We start from the raw sequence: 22,716 nt of genomic DNA, 5'->3' as shown, positions 1-22,716 counted from the left end.
AGTACCTGAGATTCTAGAAACGAATTCCTATCAAGGTACACGCATTTGCTGGGGGGTTGATTATTGTATGAATTCCTGTGTGAGATTAAAAATAGAGTCTGTCACAATTCCGTGTTGTTATTATTGTATCGAAGTTTTTCGTAAACTAAGGCGGTTGCTTACCTATTTTATCAGATATTGTGTTTTCTTCTTCTAATTGTCGGTGCCAAGGTTTGTTTTTTGTTGTACGTCTGGTGATGGACTGCAGGGACCATAAAGAATAAATACATAGAGAAAACCCTGACTGTCTAGTGCTACATATAGATGGCAGGTGTATTATATCACTAACATATTACTGACCTTGTTGGTACAATGTTGGAAATTTGAGGCTTGAAGTTAATCTCTCCGTGTAACCCAAGGCGAGTAGGGAGGTCGGTGGGAGTTTTTCTCAGCTCCCTGACCCATGAATGAACCCTAGGTGGGTACCTTCCTTTTTGGAATTGAAACTGTCCTTATTAGGAGTCAAGATTTCGGGGGTCCTTGATTGAACAACACATTGTGAAAATCCTGCAGTCATCCATAGTCTCGTCCTGAGCATCACCTTTTGAAAGCGTGTGCTGTGCCTACAAGTAACCTGATGGAAGCAATCTCTTAACCCATTTCATGTTGATGATGGCCCCCGGCCGTCATGCATCATGGTGGGCGTGTGCTGATGACGGCTGGGAGCCGTCATGATCCCGCCCACTCTTTAAAACAGCCGCACAGCGTGAAAATTCGCCGCGCATGCAAGGGGTTAATTGCACATTTTGTAACAAAAAAGGCATGGTTAGAGATCAATGCTGTGTGTTGTGTTTCGTGAATATGTCATGCATGTAATCCCAAAATCTCCCCAGCTCAGTCTCGTTCTGGCGAAGCATGGCACTGAGAGCTTCAGCCTGGTCAAGGCTCTGCCAGTAATCCTGGAGCCACATCTGCTTCCAGCTGAAACAAAATAAAAAAATGTGTAAAAACAGAAAATTACAAAATATAGGACAGTGTAAGAATTAGAAACAAATTAGAGCATGAAAGAAGTTTTGTAGAGCCGCGGTTCTTAATCTTTTGACTTCTGTGGACTCCTACTGACTCATTAATGGAATCCGGGAACCCTCAACGGAGTCATTATTGAAAGCCGGGGGACCCCAGGCCCCAGCTTTTTCTACGATTTAAAACTCATAACAATACACAAAAACATATAAACAAGTATACACTGAACAAATGCTCACATATTTTGTTTAGATCATAATAAAATGGAGAAAGTGCTTTTAATTTTAAAATGTTGTGTCTTCATTTATTCATTTTATTATTAGTCAGCCTTATTGACCACCTGGGGTCACCAAGCCACAGGCTAAGAACCACTACCGTAGTTCACCAAAGGGTAGGGTGATCTTTCCCAGATGGGGAGAGGATGTAGCCTTACGGCTAGAGCGGTCGACGTCGAAGCTGGGGAACCGGGTTCGAGTTGCGGCAACGACGATCAACATCCTGTGATTCTGGGCAAATCACTTAATCTCCCCGTGCCGAACAAAAAACAAAAATGATGAATGGGACCTTGTGTATCAAAACTGGTGCTATGTAAGACGCTGATACCAGATATCTTCGGGTCTAGTTCGCACTATATAAAACTGTTTACATTTTTTTTAAACACTGTGACTGAATCACCTATTAGTAGCAAGTCTGCAGAAAGCCTTCGTGTCTAGAGTTTGTCACAAATAGATCCTCTGACTTTGATGCACAATGACTGTAACCTTTAAAATTAAACCGGTTCTTTTAAGCTTAATAATAACAAACAAAGTCATTTAGATGCAAAGGGGATGGTTTACTAACGTCAATGTCCAAAAGGGCGTTGTGGCATCCATTACTGTGTCAAATACTAATCACGGACTGGTTTGTTGCAGAGAGGAGGTGGCTTTTTTTCTGAAACTTGTATCATTAACTCCATAAACATGTTTATAGTCTTAGCTCTAACGTTACACAATCACCTTTTGGTCACCAAACCTAGTAATTTCCATGTTCTCATTCATTCTACTTTTCTGTACGTCTGTAGTGGTGGGTGCAATGCTTATTGATAATCTGAACTATTCAAATGCCGATATCTAGGCCCTGCAAGTGGCGAAATAAAAGAAATGTTGGCTAAGTAAATAGGTCTGGCCTATGCGATTGTGTTTTAACCATGTTGAACACCAGGGTGGCTGCTGTTCAGCATGGCCAAACGTTAGTGGTGTGGCGTATGGTGGGGTAGATTGGACTGGGGTAGAGTGGATTAGAGTGGAAATGGGTAGCCTGGGGGTAGAGTGCAGTGGGATTGATAGGCGCAGACTGGAAAGGGGGTAGAGTGGGGTAGAATGGAGTGGGGTAGATTGGGGTACTTTGGAGTGCAAGAATTGGGTAGGTTAGCATGATAGGTTGGAGTAGGGTACATTGAAATTGGGTATATTGGGTTGGAGTAGATTGGAGGGGAATGTTGTAGATTGGTTTGGATATACTGCGGTAAATTTAGTGGAGTAGGGTAGATTGAGAAAGAGTGGATCGCGGTGATTGGGATAGATTGAAGTGGGGAGACCGGGTTAGACTAGAGTGGAATAGAGTGGGTAGATTAGAAAGGAGTGGGGTAGGTTAGAGTGGATTGGGGCAGAAAAGGGTGGATTGGGGCAGATTGGAGTGAGATAGACGGCAGTGAGGTAGACTGTGGTGGATTGGATTGGAGTACAGTGGAGTGGAGTTGGATAGAGTGGTGGGGGTAGATTGGGATGGGTAGACCGGTGTGGGGTAGAGTGGAGTGGACTGAAGTGGTCTAGAGTGGAGTACTTGGGATAGATTGTAGTGGAGCGGATTGGATGGGGTAAATTGGAGTAGGTAGGGGTAAGGTAGAGTGGGGTGGATTTGGGTGGAGTGGAGTAGATGTGAGTGGTACAGTGGGGTAGATTGGGTAGAGTAGAATGGAGTGTGGTAGACTGGGGTGGAATGGAGTTGGATAGATTAGGGTAACGTTGAGTTTGGAGTGGAGTGAGAATGATTGGGGGAAGAGTGTAATTGGGTGGATTGGAATGGAGTGTTTGGATTGGAGTGGGTAGATTGAGGTAGAGTAGAATAGGGTAGACTGGAGTGGAGTTGGATAGAATGAAGTGATATAGACTGGGGAAGAGTGGAGTAGGGCAGATTGGAATGGAGTTGGGTAGAATGGAGTGGGTAGAGTGGGATGGGGTAGATTGCAGCAGGGTGAGGTGAAGATGGATCGAATGGGGTAAACTGGAGGAGAGTGGAGTAATTGGATTTGGGTAGACTGGGGTGGGGTAGATTAGGATGGGGTAGATTGGGATAGGGTGGACTGGGGTGGAGTAGGTTTGATTTGTGTAGAGTGATGTGTGGTAGAGTGGAGTGGGATAGACTAGGGAAGTGGAGTAGATTGGAATGATGTGGCGTAGATTGGAGTGGAGTAGAGTGGAGGAGATTGAGGTAGATTGGAGTAGGGAGTGGGTAGACTAAATTGGGATAGATTGGGGTGGAGTGGTTTGAGTGGAGTGGAGTAGGGTAGATTGGAGTGAGGATGATTGGGGAAGAGTGGTGTGCAGTAGATTGGAGTAGAGAGGAGTAGATTGGAGTGGAGTAGGGTACATTTGAGTGAACAGCAGATTGGCGTGGGGTAGATTAGGGAGAGTGGGGTAGATTAGGGAGAGTGGGGTAGATAGGAGTGTGATAGACTGGAAGGATTATGGTGGGGTAGACTGGACTGAAGGGAGGTAGACTGGAATGGGTAGATTGGATGAGATAGATAGAAGTGGGATAGTTTGGAGTCGAGAGGTCTATCACCAGGAGTCAGAGGTCAGGATGCCAAAACCCGAAGTCTCAGTTGCCTATAGGAAGTCTCTGCCCTTGTTAGTATGTTTGCAGTAGATCCCAGACTTGCTCAACTCTCCCTGCTAAACCCAGACGTGCGCAGGACTGCTCGCACAAGTTAGCTGGAAAGAGAGGGCAGGCCGGTCACGTCTGCCAGACTATTTTTTCCACTCCTGATTTTCTCGATACCCCAGCTGTTTTAGAGGTGCTGAAACAAACAAAAAAAAAGTGTCCTGTAACAAGCGAAAGCCTCAACCTTAAAAAGTGCCTTTTGTTTCAAATAAGCAGACTTTATAATCCGCTGTGAAAACTTCACATTGAGGGTCTGTTTTTCAGTGCAAACTCAATCTTAGATTGTAAACAAAACAATGTGCACATGGGAAATAAAAAGGAACAAAATTAAACATTCCAAAAACACAGGCTGATCGGAAAGCAACTAAAAAACAAAAAATAAGTTGCAGCCAAACACATGGACGCCTATTCCCGGCAGGAGAGAAGTTGTGGCGTAACCTCAAGAGCTACCGTCTTCGGATCTGGGGAACCGGTTTAGAGTCTCGGTGTCGGAAAAAGTGTGCTTTCAAAAACAACTTAAATACATGACGATTGATCGTCACTAAAACAATGGCAAGGAAACAACAAAAAAAGGAATGCTGATTAAAAAAAATAACCCGACACGTTACGATTGCTATTTCCAACCAGGAGGAACAGTGAACGCATTGGATGGCAAACAAAAAGGACCAACAGTGAAATCAGATGGGGGAGAACCAAGCACCCTAAGCAGGGAAAATTACAAGCAATGCACTAATCAAAAGCCAGAATTTGTAAATGGCACAAGAAAGTACAAATGGAAAAATCGATGGGCGTGCTTGAAACCCAAAGAGGAGATACCGCACGTCTTGCAGGCAGCGCATGCGCGCTTCCTAGGCTCGACCTAAAGAGTCATTTTTTGGTCTCAGCTAGGCAGCGCTTGTGCGACCTCTTCGAGACATGTATATAATTTGTGGGCTTTAGCCTGCCCATAGGCTTCACATTTGCTGACTCCATCTTCGCTCTCCTATTTTTCCTCCCAGTTTGTCCATGACAGGTATGCGTCATGCCTCTTTCTGTGTTTAGCCAGCCGCAAAGCAGGGACCAATTACGCGATCCCTCCACTGGTCACATTTTTGCAGCTGTTTCAGGAACTACTTTTTTCTTTAGTGAAAAGCACTTAACACGAGCGCTTGTGTTTCCACTCACTGCTCCAAGAGCCTCTGAAAAACCAGCCTGTAAATCTTGTTTTTATCTCGTCTTGTGCAATCAAAGATCAACCAGTTCTCACGCTAGGCTGCTTTCTCAAAAGTATTCTTTTTGCTTCTCTAACGAAATATACCCAGCGCCGCGCAAGCTAAAGAATGGTGGGAATGGTTTTATGGCCGGTCATGGTTTTCTAGCCAAACACAGGGCTTACTGGAAGTGCTGCCCCCGTGACCCGCCTAGTGCTGCCAGTTGATTCGCTGGGGTTGGACTGTAGGTGTGTCACTGCGACCCCAGCTGATCAGGGCCTCCTAGTCTTACTTTTCACTCACAATACTTGCACTGCTCTCATGTGCTCCGCTGAAGAGTAGCACCGTCACCATACTTCCTGTCAATGCTCCTGCGCCACAGATTGTCTAATGACTGAGAAATAATTGTCATGGTAACCTAACTGTTGTTTTCTATTTTGTAGTGTGATCCTCCATTTTGTATATTTTTATAACAGGTAGACATGCTTTGTTTATCTAAGTTCTGCTTTTCGGTTATTTAGAGTTCATGTACACAGATGTGGGTAAGGAAAGTTCTGTTTACCATTGACTGCATTTGTTCCTTGTGGTGAGGGAAAAACCGATCACGATGTAGGAACATTTATGGCCAATACTCTGACCACAGGTTCAAAGATTATGAAAAATACATGTTCATCTTATATATTTACATAAGCAGCAACCGTCTGTCTATTTTGAGTTCTACTTCGGTTTTACTGTTTGTATGAGACTATGCTATATTGTGTAACGAGAACAGTTATGTATAGATATGTGTGCAGTGAACATACACATGAGAATGTGCTATTAAGCAGCAGGCTTCGCATATTCCAGTTCAAACTTGTAATAAACTGGATCGCCATGGTTGTGTCTCCATATTGACAGTACCAGAATTTGTACTTTCACAAGACCCAACTGTGGGCGCGTAAAAAGGGACCACTAAAAAGTGTGGTTCCTCAGTTGTCAGGTTAGGTGGCATCCCCTTCTCGCCCAGCAAACATATGAGTGGCCGCTGCAATGGCGGGAAGTCAGGGCAGTGCCACTTGAGAGGCGCAAAATGCACTCAGTACCCCCCTCATACGAGGACTAGTCTGTGAGAGCAGTAGCTTTGGGGATGTTGAAAGGGGGGACAGAAAGACTTCTTTGTGCCATTTGGGGTGAGGGTGCGGCTGATGCCAGAGTGCAATACCCACACCATTTTCCTGTGCCCTAAAGGCAAGATCCCTGGGGTCAGGTGGACTTTATACCCCATTCTGAAAGCAAGTTGTGGGAAATGCAACAGCAAATGTGTATCCCCGCAAACATAGTCTCTGTTCTTGTCAGGCTTCATGCTTCTTACTCTGCCTGTGTCAGATATGGATACAAGGGCAATCTTACATATCCTTTTAAGGTCAGGGCTGGGGTCCGCCAGGGTTTTGTGCTGGGACTGTTTACACTGTGCATCAATTATCCAGTATAGTGGCTCAACTTCCCTGGCAATGACGCACCTTAATTGGGCCCCCACAAAATATCCTCACTGTTATTCGCAGATGACATGTTTTTAATCTCTAAAACTAAGCATGGCCTGCAAGCGGTAGTTGATAATTTTTCACGTTTCTCCAGTGCTCAGGGCTTCAGCTCAAAATTTAAAAAACATATTGTATGGCTTTAAACCCATATAAAGTAGGGAGTGGAAATATTCTGGTGCAGGGTGTGCCCTTGGAGGGAATGCATGAGTTTGTACCTGGGGGTTTTCCCAACTCATAGGATGGATTAGTCCAGAGACATTAAAAAGAGCTTGTTGAAGCTATTGCAAGAAACAGGTGCAGTCATTAAAATGCGTAAAAAGACTCAGGCCTTTCCCTTACCCCAGCAGTTGAGTTGTTAAAGTCGAAAACCTGTTTGTCAGAAGTCTTCGTAAATCTTCCGCAGAGTGCCCCGCGCCTTCCCCAACTCAGACATTGGCATTTACAATGTTATTCTTATTGTGATGCTTGGATCCATCTTTTAGAGTCACATTGAAGGTCCTTTTAGGAATCTTGGGATGGGAGAAGATCCCCTTAGCTTGCATATATTATTCTACGGTTTATCAGATTGGCATGACTCTCCTTTGGGATACCTCAGATCAAGCCATGTTAATTTTGCACATCTTGGTTAAGGAACACTTAAAAGAACATTTCTGGTAGTGCGAATCGATGGGGGGCTATACCAGGGAGCCTAACTGGGAGCCTAACTGACCTGTTTCTAGATGTAAAGGTTACCCCCGCATACGAATCATTGCGTGATGTTGTTCCAGGATGTGTCCCTTTACAACTATATTTAAAATGGAGGTAAGGGGGTTTCCCTCTGAACAGCTTCTATGCCAAATGGGGTGAAAAATATTGTAGTAGTATTAGTAAAAGTTCCCCTCTGTCCCAAAACGGATGAAACATTACACCATTTTGTTTTTTTCTGTTACTCCTATGTATGTCTCCAAAGGAAATGGCTTATACCCATTTGCAAGCTCCTTGAATTTACCCAAGTCATCCCTGCTTTAAGCACTGATACAAAAGAATCGATTGCTATTGCAGTGACAAAATTTCTACATGCGGTTTGGTTTATTGGCAAGTGCATCACCCGTAGCAAGCAATCATACCTATTTAGCAGTAGTTGTTAATCTGTATGACCCCTGTGTAGCTTTGTCTTGTCTCTTTGCACTTGATCTTACTTCTACTGGATTCTGGCACGGTTTTACTTATTTTAAAGTATTTTAGGAATTGAAGGATTTTACGGATTCTGCTTGTTTATGTGTTTATTTAGTTTAAAGATGGGTTTTTCTTTCAATCTAGTTGCCTTAAGTCATTATATCAACTTCTTTTTAATTAGTAATGGCAGTGGTATTATGCGTGCAATTGTTTATTCAAAGGGCACAGTGGACTTATACCAGTATCTTTAAAGAGCCTGAGGGTGAACTATTATCTAGTTGTTTCAAGCTAGTGTATCAACTGTGTTTCATCTGCCATTATATATGTATGTGACTGATGGGACTATATATGTTATTTAACTGCTACAGTGTTGTTTTATCTTTGTTTATATTGTGTGTTCATTTCGGATTAGTCAATACGTGAAACACGTATGAGGACAAACCTCTTATCTTATCTTAAATGCCTTGGAAGAGTAGCACCTACCTTAAATTCCCTGCTCAACCCGGTGCTCAATATGTCCTTAAGCACGGGAGTAGTTCCCCAGGCCTGGAAGCATGCCTTGATCCTGCCGCTTGTCAAGAAGCCCAATTTGGACCATGTGGTCCATGCTAACTATAGGCCGATCTCCCTTCTCCCGGCCTTGGCAAAGGTGGTGGAGAAGCATGTACACATTTCTCTCTCTAACTTCGAGGGTAATGATATTCTACACAACACTCAGTCGGGTTTCCGTACCAACATGAGTACGGAGACCGCTCTTCTTGAAGTTACTGATGCCATCAGGGAAGTACTAGATACTGGAGGAAAGGCCATGTTAGTTATGCTGGATTTGTCGGCGGCCTTCGACACCGTTCCCCACGACTGTCTCCTTTTAAGACTCTGGGAGATCGGATTGTGTGGAGCGGTGTTGAAGTGGTTTGAGTCTTTCTTGGCCGGCAGCCGGCAAACGGTCTGGGCGCCACCTTTTTCCGCCAACATGCCGCCATTGGAGGTGGGGTGCCTCAGGGCTCCATCCTGAGCCCCACTCTTTTTAATATCTATATGGCCCCTCTGGCGGCAGTGGCGGAGTCGTTTGATGCCCAGATTGTATCCTACGATGAGGACACCCAGCTCCTTTTTACCTGCACAAAGGGCTCTGACTTTGACGGTATGCGGATCAGAGACTGTCTGGGGGCGGTCTCTGACTGGTTTAAATAGCACAGTCTGAAATGTAATTCCGATAAATCGGAATTGCTTTTCTTTGGATGCTCTCCTGATCCGAGATGGAAGGCCTAGTGGCCTCCTGACATGTACCCTCCGGCAGATGTCTCTTCCAAGGCGAAGAACCTTGGTTTCCAGATTGATGACGGCCTTTCATTTGGGCCTCAGATTCGCGAGCTCACAGGGAAATGCTTCGGCATTCTGAAAATGCTAAGAAAATTCCTTCCGATCTTGTCCCTGGAGCATAGAAAGACTACTGTACAGGCCTTGATAGGCTCACGCCTAGATTATGCGAATGTGCTCTACCTGGGATTGCCAAAATTTCTTCTTGCGCGCCTTCAGCTGGTGCAGAACTCCGCCGCAAGGGCCATTTATGGCCTTCAGCGAAGATGGAGTCCATCAAAGTTGCTTAAAATGCTTCACTGGCTTCCGGTCTCAAACGGATTACTTTTAAGGCATTGACTCTTGCCTTTAAGGCGCTCCACCTTGTAGGGGCCAAATACATCAGGAAGCGTCTAGCCTTCTATCTGCCTTCTAGAACTCAGAGATCGGCGTCTCTGGCTATGGCTTCGGTTCCTTCCATCAGGCGGGCTAGAATTGAAGGCCGCTCTTTTCGATACTTGGCACCTCGATGTTGGAACTCTTTGCCCGTCTCCCTTAGGAAAATCAGCAATCTACTGGTTTTCAGGAAGGAGCTGAAGACATGGCTTTTCACTCAGTAAATTTCTTTTGCCCTGCATCTGCCCTGGATTTTTTTCTCTCTCTGGTCTTTGTCAAAGCGCCGGGACACTCCTAGGAGTAGCCGTGCGCTATAAAAGAGCAGTATTAACATTAACATCTGTTCCCAGGGGGGCAGAAAGAAATGATAGCCTGCCCCTTCTGGGGCGGGGATATGGGTCAATGCTAAGGTAGGCCACACCCTCTTTTTTTGTTTTGGCACCATTTTAAATTCCCTGGAGTTTAGTGGTCTTTCTGCCCACCACAGGGGCAACCTGAAGGCGAACTACTTGTCTGGCCCAGGTTGGGCGCGGGGCAGCAGAAAAACTGGCATTAGAAACATTTTTAAATACAATCGTTCCCCGACGCCTAATATCTCCCCCCGAGGGGCAGATTGGGAGGTAACCACCCCCATATGTCCTCCAAGAGGGTAGAAAGACTGATCCCACATTTTTTGGAGCTGGGGGTATGGCAATGCCAATTGTGGGCAGCCCCCACCCCTACATTTTCTTTTATTTTTCTAGCGTCTAGTGAGCTATCTGCCTCCATCCGCTCCCGGGGGCGCAGAAAGACTGAAATATTTAAAGGGTGGTGGAGGGGCACACGACGAGGGGCAAGATGGCAGCCAGTACGCTGGCCGAGTGAGCTGGTCCTAGCAGTCTCGCTCTCAGCTTGAGCCGCCAACTGTTCAATGTGTAGCGTGGGGCGAAAGATCTACACAGAACTTACCTCTCTTTACTGGATTAATTCTTAAAAGGAAATAATTGCTGGTTCACCATCTACCGCTGCAGTTTCACAACTTTGTTTGTATCAACGCAGCGTTTCTCTGGACACGGCTTGTTTCTCTCGCATCAGCGGGCTCGTCTCTCGCAGCGCCACTTCGTCAGCGCGGTGATGCCGCCAAAGCCCCAATCGAAGACTCAGTCCCGGGCAGTAGTTAAACCGCCAACTGTGTCTTCGGCGTCTCCCCAGCTAAAGATAAATCGCCGACTGCAGAGACTTAAAAAAAAAAACAGATTAACGCTGCCACAGGCGCTACGGGCAAAACCGCAAATAATACTAAGGTGCTTCCCTCTACGGTGCCAGCAATGTTTAAAGCACGTGGAGGTACCACAACCAGGAATCAACACAGTCCTGCCCCGCCAACTACCTCTAGTATGTCTGCTGCTTCCTCCTTGGCCTCCTAACTGCCTGTTACTGGTAAGACCAAACTTGTTTCTATGACACTCTCCTCGGTTTCTTTATCAAAAGACACTGCTGGGGGGGCTGCTACAAGTATATTGGTACAGCTGGATGAAGAGGGATTACCCGCAAACACTGGGGGGAAAGTTGTATTGAACGATCCTATTCTGGTTTTGGATGTACAATCCAGTGGGATGATGGGAGTTGTAGTCCCTGCTCTACTAAATACTGAGGGAGAAGTCGAAGTAGATAATTTTTACGCTCTTTCAGAACACACAGGCTCCTCTGTTGATGACAACGGTTTGGGCAAAGACTGGTCCGACGATGAAGTTAGCGAGATGGGGGACTGGCACACAAATGATGTCCTGAATTCTGTTGCCAGCGTAACTGGGCTTTCTACAGTCCGTAAGTTACCCCAGGACTCTGGATCAGTTATAAATACAGGCTCCCTTGCCTGGAATTATTCATTCTCCGGCCCATCTGGAGCACAAGAGAATTCCCACCCCTCAGTTTCTAATGTTCCGGATTTCAATACTGGCCTCCCCCAGGCAAAATGACACTTGCAATTTTGTATCAAGCGATAATGGCCCATCGGGAGGAGACCCAGCAGGAGAGTGCTCGAGCAGAGTTCAAAACTCTCTGTGCAGAGTAATTAAGACCTGCACTGACATCACATCCAGGATCACGGAGGCAGAGACTCGTATTCCCACTCTTGAAGATGACGTGGTTGCCCAAAAATCCACTATCGATTCAATATAATCTCAGCGGCTTGATATCCAAGGGAAACTCGTGGACTTGGAGAATCGCGCACGGAGAAACAATTTAAGGATTTTGGGAGTTCCCGAGGGCACGGAAGGTTCGGACACCTGACAATTTGTTGTTGATTTATTTACAGAGGCATTCCCTGAAGTTAAGGATTGGGACTGGCAGCTGGAAATTCAGCGTATTCCTTTCAACAACGCCCGGGTCAAACGCTCACTAGACCCCGCGCTATCTTGATTTGCCTGCAAAACTTTTTGGCTAGAGAAAGGATTTACGATCTAGCAAGACCTGACAAGCAAAGATCAGGAAAGGGCTGTCAATTTTTTGTTAGGCCAGATTTTTGCCCAGCAACGGTTAAGCGGAGGTGGCAGCTCCGCCAGCTCATTGACCCCTTCCAGTTGAAGGGCGCATAAGTTTTCTTGCTCTTTCCGTCTAAACTTAAGATCATTTATCAAGGTCAGACTAGATTCTTTGATTCAGAAATTCATCAAAGCTATTCCTGGACTCATTGTAATTAGCTGTAAATGCAGGAGTACAATGATATTTTTCTTTCCTTTCTCTTGTTCCCATTAGTAGGGATTATGCCCCTATAGGGGATGTTCTTTCTCTTGGTTTTGTGAAACATAACCTCATATGTTTACTTTCTCATTTTACATCCCTCTGGGGGCATATTGGTTATTTGCAGGGTTTTTTTTGGGGGGGGGGGGGGGGGGGGGGGGGGGACTCGGAGTTGGGTTTCTGCTCATACCAGCTTCTCCATCACTTGGACTACGGTCCTGTTGCCCAGATCGGGGGGTGGGGGTTTCAGGGGGTGGTGGTAGGGGGGGGGGGGGGGGGGGTTCAGGGGGCGCTTTCAAAAAAACAGCTTGAGAAATTCTCTTCATGTTGTGGCAATTGTGAATTAAAACAGACAAATATCCTAATCCTACTAATCCTAATTTTGATTTTCTTTTATACATTTTCTAATGGCGTCAGGTAGAATACGTATAGCCTCATGGAATGTATGTGGTCTGAACAATGGGAAGAAGCGGGCTCTGCTTTCACGAATCATCCAGGGCCTTCGATTACAGATCTTATGTTTGCAAGAAACCCATGTGCCCTGGAATAATCGGGATTGTTTGAAAATGCCTGGCTTTGATTTAATAGCGTGCTCCCAGCAGACCTCAATGATAAGAGTAAAACGTGGGCTGGGTACTTGTGTAAGATCTTGGCAAGATACTTGTGGGAGATGGGCACTTGCTGAGCTCGCGATCAATGGCACAGCTCTTACGGTCTGCACTGTGTATAGTTCAAATCTTGATGGCCTCGCAGTTTTAGACTATCAAAATGTAGAATTAGCTTGATGGCCCCATCCCGTTTGCCTCTGTGGGGATTTTAACATTAGTTTAGCTGAAGTTTTAACCTAGTCACAGGGCAAAATATGCGGACCAGAAACCCAGGGTCTTTAGGGCCTTGTAAGCGCTGGTCCAAGAACACTCAATGGTAGAGCTTTGGTTTCATCATTGCAAGAATTTGGATGGCACCACATATTTCTCAGCCCCTCATAAAAAAAATGGTCCAACTAGACTATTTCTTTATGTCAGATCAAGTCGCAGACACTACTTCAATCTCTATTTCACCTAGAATCATCTCAGACCATAATCTGCTGATTATTGGCTGTACCTTGAAAGACATAGTAAGAACTCCAAGTTTGTGGACATTTGAGAGAAAATTATAATTAGACCAAACATATGTAGATCACATGAGATCTTGGATGAGCGCATTCTTAGATATTAACAGAGGCTCAGCTTCTAGTAATATCGTTTGGGATTAATTTAAAGCTGCGGTTCGTGGAGAGACAAAAAGCTTTTAGTTTTCCTGCCAGAGATTAATACAAGAAAAAAACAAGGAGCGTGTTGATGAATTACATCGGGCAGAGGTTCAACTTACTGCTGCGATTAGGGATGGCTGCGACATAGCCGCTACTCAACTACAGGTTGCATGCATTAAAGCCTCCCTACTGGAGTTTTTTGGTCCGGATTTGGCAGACAAATATCTTCAGTATCGCTCGACGATGTTTGAGTTCGACGAAAGGTTTGGCAGGGTCCTCGCCAAGCGGCTTCAGCAGCGTGGCTTGGCTACTCGTATTATCATGATCCAGGGCATATTCATGACACTCCCGGAGGGGTACCGACAGTTTTTTCTGAGTTTTATCAGTCGTTATATACCGAGGAAGTCCGTGACCTCACCATTGGCTGCGAATTGGCTGCTTTTACCTCTGGGCTTAATACGTGTAAAATATCAGATCATCAGATTTCTGTCCTTGCCGCCCCTATAGAGTGGGATGAGGTGGTACTAGCAATAAATTCTCTGGCCAATGGTAAAGCATCTGGTCCCGACTTTATTCCTTTAGAATTTTATGCTATATTCCGGTCAGAGATTCAGGAAGATATTTTAATAACCTTTAGAAATGCCCAGCGTGGAATTATTCCAGACTCTTGGCATCTTACAACTAATATCTTGATTGAAAAAAAAGACAAGCCAGAGTTGGATCCTGCCTCATTTCGTCCCATTTCGTTAATCAACACGGATAGTAAAATCTTTTCAAAAATCTTGGCTGCCAGGCTTGCATTAGTGATAACATATTTAGTTTCTAATCGTCAACACGGATTCATTCCTGGAAGGGACACGGCGGACCATGTCCGCCGTGTCATAGCTTTACTGGATTTGGCTCAGGTAACAAATTCCCCCATAAGTGTAATCCTGTTGGACGCCGAAAAGGCGTTCGACAGGGTTGCCTGGGGGTTTTTCTGGAAAGTTCTCCAGTGGAAGGGGTTTTCTCCTAATTTTATTCATGCTTTGCAGTCTTTGTATATTGCCCCTCAAGCAAAGTTATCAATATCAGGCCTCCTTTCAAGACCGTTTAATATTAGCAGGGGCACTAGACAGGGGTGTCCTTGTTCGCCCCTGCTTTTTGCCCTATATATTGACCCATTTATCAACACAATTGAGCTCTCTGCAAATATAGTACCTGTTAAGATCAATCTCCACGAATTTAAAGTTTTGGAGTATGCCGATGATATTACTGTTTTAACCACCAATGTGTCATCCTCATTCACTGCTATACGGAATCTGGCGAAAGCGTATGGTCAGCTCTCAGGTTATAATTTAAATGTTCAGAAAACCCAGGTTATTCAATCTACCACTATGGGTCCCTCGGAGGCGCCAGTCGTTCAAAGCACTAAATATTTAGGGGTCCAAATCACGGCAGCAGTGGAGCTCTTACCAGAAATGAATATCCTCCCAATTATTGACACAGCCGACTGTACCTTGCGCAGGTTGGATAATCTGCATCTTTCACTATTTGGCAGGAGGAATGTCTTAAAAACGCTTATATTGCCCAAATTTTTGTATATTTTCAGGACTATCCCCTTGGAATTTGCTCAGTCCAGTCTTGCCTGAGCAGAAAGGTGTTGTAACAGGTTTCCGTGGAGTTATCACTCTCCTCGTAGGGCCGCTAAATGGATGCACCTACCTTTGGATAGGGGCGGGTGGTCAGTCCCTGATTTGCTTCTCTATAATTGGTCAGCTCTCTGGCAACACCTTGCTATACCACTCTTTGGGGCTAGAGCCTTACTTTCACCAGCGTGTACCCCCTCTATCTTCAAGATAGGTCTGGGGGACGACGCCAAGGGGGTTCTCCTTTCGGTGCTTGAACCTAGTTACTATAAGAAAAGTAAGTTCAAAGTTTTTTTAGCTATGTATTCAGTTTGGAGGAAAGTACGCCGGAAATGGTGAATTCCTAACTTTAATTATTTTACACCTTTGGCTGCTGCTATGCTTTAGCCCTCTATCTATCAAGATTTTGTCACAATTAGGTGGAGATCATGGGATTTTTACTTTGGGGGATTTATCCTTTGAGGGAGAGATGGCCTCTTTTTCATTTTTAAAAGATAAGTTCGGACTAGGTACGCAGGAATTTTTTTAAGTACTTACAGATAAGTAGTTATATTGACAAACTCTTGCAAGATAATCCTATGGTATTGGTTAAAAATACTCTTATGGAACTTATCTCCAGAAAGGCCAGTTTCGGGGTTCCCTACCAGAATCTGATATTCGGCCTCCCAGATGACCGCCCCTCTCAGAACGCTAAACTGGATATTAAGCTGGGCAAGAATGGTATTGATGTCTCATCAATTCTGGACCTGTCCAATTCTGTACTAATCGCCGGGAGTTTACGGTCCCAAAGTTGTATGGCCCTCTTTAATCTTTATTACACCCCTGCCAAGATATCTAAATGGGGAGGTGCCAGCGGCCATGGGTGCCCAAGATGTGGTCAAGCAGCAGCCAACGATGTACACATGTTTTTTTCATGTTCTAAATTGGTTTCATTCCTGCAGGTTGACCAGCAATTAATTAATGGTGCTCTTAAGATCTCGATGGACCTATCTCCCGAGTTGGTAATAACGGGGTGCGATAGCGATTGTTTGGTTACTAGACCAGCTCATGAATCAGCTTTTCTCTATCGCTATGTCTTTACTTCGACTGAGCATAACTTCTGAATGGATTAGCCCTATCCCCCCTACCTTTAACAACTGGAGAGCAAGGATTTTAGTTCTTCATAATTTGGAATCTGCTGTGTTTCAAAGAGGGGGTAGGAGGAGGCGTGAGAGGGGCTCCAAAATATGGGCACCATTCACACGATGGCTGAACAATTGAATGATGGATGGGGTTTCTTTTTCTTTTTTGGTGTTATTATGGCTTGGCCACAGCATTCTCATGAGATGTTCCATCTTTCATTTTTTTCGTACTTGACCCCGATTTTCATTGTACTAGTGATAGTTACAAATTTTTAGGAATAATTGGTGTTGTCTGTTTTTGACTATGTATAGGAACTGTGTTTAGACATAATTTTTTTCAGATATTTTGTCATGAAACATCATTTGACATGATATTTGTAAATTAGTTGTAAACTTTGCTATCAAGCTGATTAATATTTTTTTTTTTTAAAAAGCTGGAGGGGCACACAAGCCCTTCCCTAAAGGACCACTCAACCATGTCTCTCGGGCCCACTGGGTGGGTACCTGCTTTGGGATATCTCTATTGTCGCGATCCCAAAGCAGGGATCCACTGGGCAGAGATATACCCTGAAAGGGGAGAGTCTCCCCTTTCCAATGATACCTTCCGCGATGCAATCAGTGCTCAGGAGGTTTAGATAAGCCCCCTAGAGCACTGTTCCCCCAGTGCTAGTTTAACTTTCACTTTGCTGTAATGATGTCAGTGCACCCTGCTCACTGATTGTCATTACAGTAAAAAAAAAAAGGAAAAACTCAGGGTGCTCGGGAAACTCTTCCAGAGCAGCCCAAGGTTAAAATAGAACAATGTACTTCCACTAGGGCAGAGCACAATGGCCGGCACACGCACTAACGGGGTGAAAAGAATTATAATATTGTGTACCTGCCCATGAAAGTTCAATCTCAGGCAGCTGGATAAATAAACACAATGATCACTAAAGTGTGGAGGACAAGCACTTTTTTGTGGAAGCACACAACTTCTGCTCAAAGCATATACTCCTGCATCCCAACATGTGGGGGGACCAAAATCCCTCTCTAGTGATGGTAATATAATAGTTTGGCAACAGCTGTGCTGTCCGACCAGATCATAAAAACATTTAAGTTTTAGACTCAATCAAGCAAAACTACTGAAATTCACCGGTAGTGGTATGCTATTGTTGTAATACTTTATTCGATATTATCATATCATAAAAGTACATACATTCAAGTTAAAAAAAGACATATATAATAAAATGTCCCATTCATAAGATAAAAGGCAATAAAAGTACTATTTACACTTTAAAAACAATCTAATAGCAGTAGTAAAGTGCAACAGCAGTAGGATACATATGGGGTTTCAGTGCACGCAGGATCTATACTTTAATGGTGTTTAGCAACCTGGTGCAAGTAAGCCAGGCGCTTAAAAGATAATTTGCAACTCCGCATACAACAAACAAAGATGTTGTGTCAGTTGAGAGGATGCGGAGGGCAACCCTGAAATCTCTGACAAACTCCCTGCATACTGGTTTCAACCATCTCGATCTCGCCCTCTTGTATGCTTTGCTTCCAAACAGAAAGTGTGGTAAGGATTCCGTCTTACATGGACAGTTTGGACAAGTACCACATGAGACCCGTGATCCCTTCCATCAGTCAGTACATTTATTAAGGGGTAGTGTCCCATACCTCATTTTTAGAAAAATCGATCTATCTTTTGGTATTTGGATAAGGTCCAGGAATGGTTCAAACCTTCTACTAGGCTTATGTTAAAAGAATTGTGTGGTTAATGCTCCCCATTTTGTACTCTTCTGTTCCTTTGTGTGTACCCACTCCCAATAGATTTTCTTGACAACTTGCTTTGGGGGAGGGGACTGTGAGGTCCAGGAGTCAACCAATCCCAGCTTCATAACTATTTGCCTCAATTTGTTTAGCCACTGTATTTTATTCGTACTATTCAAGGTGATCAATTCATCCATCACCAGTGCATAGTTTGCTAGCTCGGGGGTCCTCCTCAGGCGCACCCAGAACAGCAAGGGGCCTAGGCGGACTATGTCTAAAATAGAGCGTTTGCCCATGCCGTGGAAAAGGGGCTTCAACGGAGTCAAAATAGGGAGGGAAACAAGGTCCCTTATAAACGTATTCGCAGCTCTGACCAGATGGACTACGTTTTCGCAGCCCCACAGTTCAGACCCATAAACTGCGGAGGACAACGCCCTCCCTTCATATACAGCAGGAGCCGGCGCTATAGGCCTACTAACTGACATACGCTGACTCTTCAGAATAGCTCCTGAAACTCTCTTAAGGTTTAGCAGCATCTTGCCTACATGGGAGTCCCACTTCATTCTATTATTAATTCTGATTCCCAGGTAGTCAAAATCCTCCACCGCCTCAAGAGGCAACCCATTAAGGGTGATATTAATTTTCTTTGCTTTTTTTGAAGGGGCAGCACCATTAGCTTGGTTTTGGATGTATTAATAGTCAGTCCACGTTCATCGCAGAACAGACTAACCGCCCGATTCATCAAACAAAATTGCGCTCGCAAAGGGCCAGATTCTCAGAATCTGGCCCTTTGCGAGTGCGATTTTTGCATTTGGGATTCAGCATCCCAAATGCAAAAATCGCTAATTGCGATTTCGCAATTTTGCGAGGAATTACATTTAAGGAATCACTATTTGAGATTCCTTAAATGCAATTCATCATCCAATTTTTTTTTGCGAATTCGCAATTTCTGGCCGCAATTTACCGCGAGGTCAGACCTCGTGGTAAATTGCGAAAACTCAGAAAAATGCATTTAAATGCATTTTTCGGAGTTGCATGTTACACACACACGTCCTTTGGACATGTGTGTGTGCAACACCTGTGTAAAATTTCATTTGAGGGGTGCTACAGGGTGTCCTTTGGACACCCCTGGCACCCTTCAAATCGCTATCTTATTTGCGATTAGCAAATTGCTAATCGCAAATAAGGAATACTCCCCATTCATTCCAATGGGCCTTTTGGCCCATAGGAATGAATGGCGAGTTATTCCTTATTTGCGATTAGCAATTTGATAATCGCAAATAAGGAATATGTAGGAATCACATTTCTTTATGCAATTTCTACATGAATCCCGTTTTGCGAGTCCTTAATAGCGATTCGCTATGAATCGCTATTAGGGGCTCGCAAAACGGGAGAATGATGAATCAGGCTGTAAATCTGTCCAGCAATTTCTGCATCCCAGAGGGGGTTTTGGACAACAGGAGGGTGTCGTCCCCGAAGAGGAGAGTAGGTGTTTTCTCCCCAGCCAGGACCGCGGCATCGGCATTGTCCTCCCTCAAATGGTCTACCACCCCATTAATGAAGAGGGGGAAAAATGTCAGGGCCATCAAGGGCCCTGGCGTACCCCCCTATTCACAGGCACCCTCCCTGTTAACTGCCCCTGGCTCCCCCATCTGATTCTAGCATAATTATCCTGGTGAAGTTTAACTATGAACTCCAGAAGGTATCGCTGGAACCCCATATCCAGCAGTACCTTCCAGAGCTTATGGCGGGGCACCAAGTCAAAGGCGCTTTTGAGGTCTATGAAGGCCAGGTATAAGTTCCCCTTCATAATAGTTGCTGCTTTCCAGTATATTGCCCAAAACCTGAAGACCTGGTCCATTGTGCCCACATTCTGGCGGAAACCCGCCTGGAAGTGGGACAGTATATTCCCCTCCTCTAGCCACCTACCCATTCTATTTACAATGACCCTGCCAACTACTTTCTGCATAGCATTGATTAAACTAATCGGCCTTTAGTTGGCAGGGTCCTCCCGATCACCTTTCTTATAGATAGCAACAACTTCAGCGCCCCTCCACGAGTCAGGAACAGGATATCCATGAAGGATTAGATTCATTAGAGGGGCAATGAAGTCAGACCACAACTTAGGGTCATGTATGTATAAATCGCCCGGTAACCCATCCGGGCCTGCCTCTTTAGAGGGGGTATGCAGTTGAAGCCATTAGTCATTTTGCCTACTATGTTTTGGTCAGGGTTATCAGACTTTTTATCCCAGAGCCACTTATAGAATGGTTGTTTTGTGTTATCTGCATGGTGGGCAATGTGAATTAGGGTGTGCATTGTATGAGTTGTTGCGCACCACTATTTCAATGGTTTTGCACGTTTCATGATTTGATTTGATTTGTATATTTATGAGGCGCGCGAATGCCAGGAGGAGTCTTGGCGCTAAAGTCCGATGAGCAGAGGATTACAGATATGTTGGTGGGCTGACTTAACAGGTGAAGAGCCAAGTTTTTACGGCTTTTATAAAAGACAGAAGCGACAGGCTGCTTTTTATCATGATAGGGAGATGGTTCCAGGTTTTCGCTGTCCGCACCAGAAAGCTTCTCCTTCCCCACCTAACCTGCTTGAACTTAGGAACTTGTAAAAGTTTAGTGTGAGCTGATCTCAAGCTTCTTGCTGGCAATTACCAATTCAGGTGTGTTTTCAAAAACTGCAGTCCTGTACCATGAAGGGCCTTATAGGCCAAACATAATGATTTGAACATCATCCTTTTTTAGCATCGGTAACCAGTGGAAGGCTCTCAGTCTATGTGCGACTGGCTCAGATCTGGGAATATCCAGCACTAACCTAGCTGCTGCATTCTGCTGACGCTAGAGTTTTGTTAAATGTTGGGCTTGAATCCCCGCATACAGAGCATTGCCATAATCCAATCTGGACAGGGCCAATGCCGTAACTAGTGTATTACGTGAGTCCATGGCAATGAATGGGCGTATTCTTCTGATCATTTTTAAAATGTACCAGATAGTTGAAGAGAGGTTGTTTATCCGGGTGTTAAATGTCAATTTATAGTCCAAAACGAATCCAAGATTTTTAACTTTGCACACTGGGTTTGGGCAATCGCTTAGACTAGCAGGCCACCATTTAGGAGACCAAAAGTCTGCATCTGATCCTAATAGCATAACTTCAGTTTTGTCACCATTCAGTTTCAGGTAGTTAAGCTGCATCCAATGGTTAACCTGTATCATACAGTCCTTGAAGCGGCTGTTTCCTCCACATTACTTAAAACCAACACCACTACTTGGGTGTCATCAGCATACGAAACCGGCAAGAACCCACACTGCCTGATAATCGATGCCAGGGGAGCTGCATAAATATTAATAAGAGTAGGGGTCAAGGAGGAGCGCTGCGATACTCCACAGGACACCTTAAAGGATTTGGATGCAAAATCTCCCAATTTGACTGAAAAGATTCTATCCATTAAAAATGATGACATCAACGTGAGTGCAGAGTCCTGGACCCCCAATTCATCTAGATGAGCGTAAAGTATCTTGTGATTCACAATGTCAAAAGCCGCCAATAGATCCAAATATATCAAGACGGCCTTCCCTCCTGCATCTAGTATTCTCCTGAGTCCCTCTGCTATCATGACCAAGGCTGTCCCTGTTCCATGCTCCTCCCTGAACCCAGGGCCATAACTCATTTTTCGCTGTGTTATTTCAGTAAATTTCTATATACTTTTTTTAATTTATTTATAAGACGCTCTTTTCCCAAAACCCCACTGCGCAAGGCCAGGGCCTCACACTCAACCTGCTGGAGGAGGCTAATCCCCTCAGCGCACAGCCTTTGGCTATGCTCTGTGGTGTTGTGCTGCATAGCCTATCTGAACTTGTCATGGGCAGCAATCCTTCACTGCACATGGCTGCAGGGAACCAAACCCCAAAAGATGTGTGCAACAGAGGTGGTATACAGAACTTTGCTTTTTCTTTTTAGAGAAAAAAATGCAGTACAATTTTTAGAGTTAAAATAAATTTGCGACTTTCAAAAAAATCGAAATGTTGTATATAAAATGCTTCCTTTTCTTAGCAGCATACAATGATGGCCGTAGGATCACAATTTTCTTAAAAGTCCAATTTAACTATGGCAAACTTAACCTTTTTCAAGTTTTTAATCTTAATTTTTCAGCCTCTGAGTGCCCTCCAACATCCCCTGGATATGGGCACCTCTCATGGTGCACCACCCTTCCCCCCTCCCGTTCCGGAAGTTTCTTTCTCCGTAGTGTGAAAAATCACAATTTTTTAGAAAAAAATTATAAATGTTAAGATGAAAGAAGAAATGTACTCCCTGCATCACCAAATTACTTTTGAGAGAAAATTCAGATGTGATTGACTGGATTTGCTATTTTCTGAAAAGTGTTTTCACATGACACAGATATACAACCCTTTAAAGCCCACTCAAAATGTTTAGTTGTTTTTGAAATTTAAGTGTTTAAATAAACAGATTACACCCAACAACAAAAGCACGCTTTCAAAGTAAAGTTCCACTTTCATACCAAGTTTGATGTAGACCCGTCAGAACTTTTTGCGCAAGTAAATTTCCTATTTGAGCTAAAATGGAGCACACTTCCCCTTTAACGTTTTTCCCCTGCATGAGTCTATATAAAAATTGTAATGCTGGATACTTGTTGACTACGCCAAGCGATCATCAAATTTGGCACAGATCGGCCTATAGAGTCAAAAGAGTTAGCCAAAAAAATACCTTTTCAATAGAAAGCATGGCTGA

The 22,716-nt window shown here is 44.4% G+C and overlaps 1 protein-coding gene across 3 annotated transcripts in view; it reads right to left on the bottom strand.

Moving 5' to 3' along the window:
• The window catches only part of POFUT4 (protein O-fucosyltransferase 4), a 40,825-nt gene that overhangs the window by 1,902 nt on the left and 16,207 nt on the right, over positions 1 to 22,716 (bottom strand). The window contains exon 3 of one of the 3 annotated variants that reach the window (XR_015308544.1): positions 581 to 960. Coding sequence is in view for 1 of the 3 variants with exons in the window: in XM_086958388.1 (XP_086814514.1) it covers positions 813 to 960 (148 nt within the window). In the remaining 2 variants the exon portion in view is untranslated. Of the gene's footprint in view, positions 1 to 192; positions 961 to 22,716 lie in introns of those variants that run through there. The other 2 variants (XR_015308543.1, XM_086958388.1) reach the window with 2 other exon arrangements.

This window comes from Lissotriton vulgaris, chromosome 1_1 (genome assembly GCF_964263255.1).
Source record: "Lissotriton vulgaris chromosome 1_1, aLisVul1.2, whole genome shotgun sequence".
NCBI lineage: Eukaryota > Metazoa > Chordata > Amphibia > Caudata > Salamandridae > Lissotriton > Lissotriton vulgaris.
Note: the sequence above shows the minus strand (reverse complement) of the source record. Positions and strands in the feature narration are given on the sequence as shown.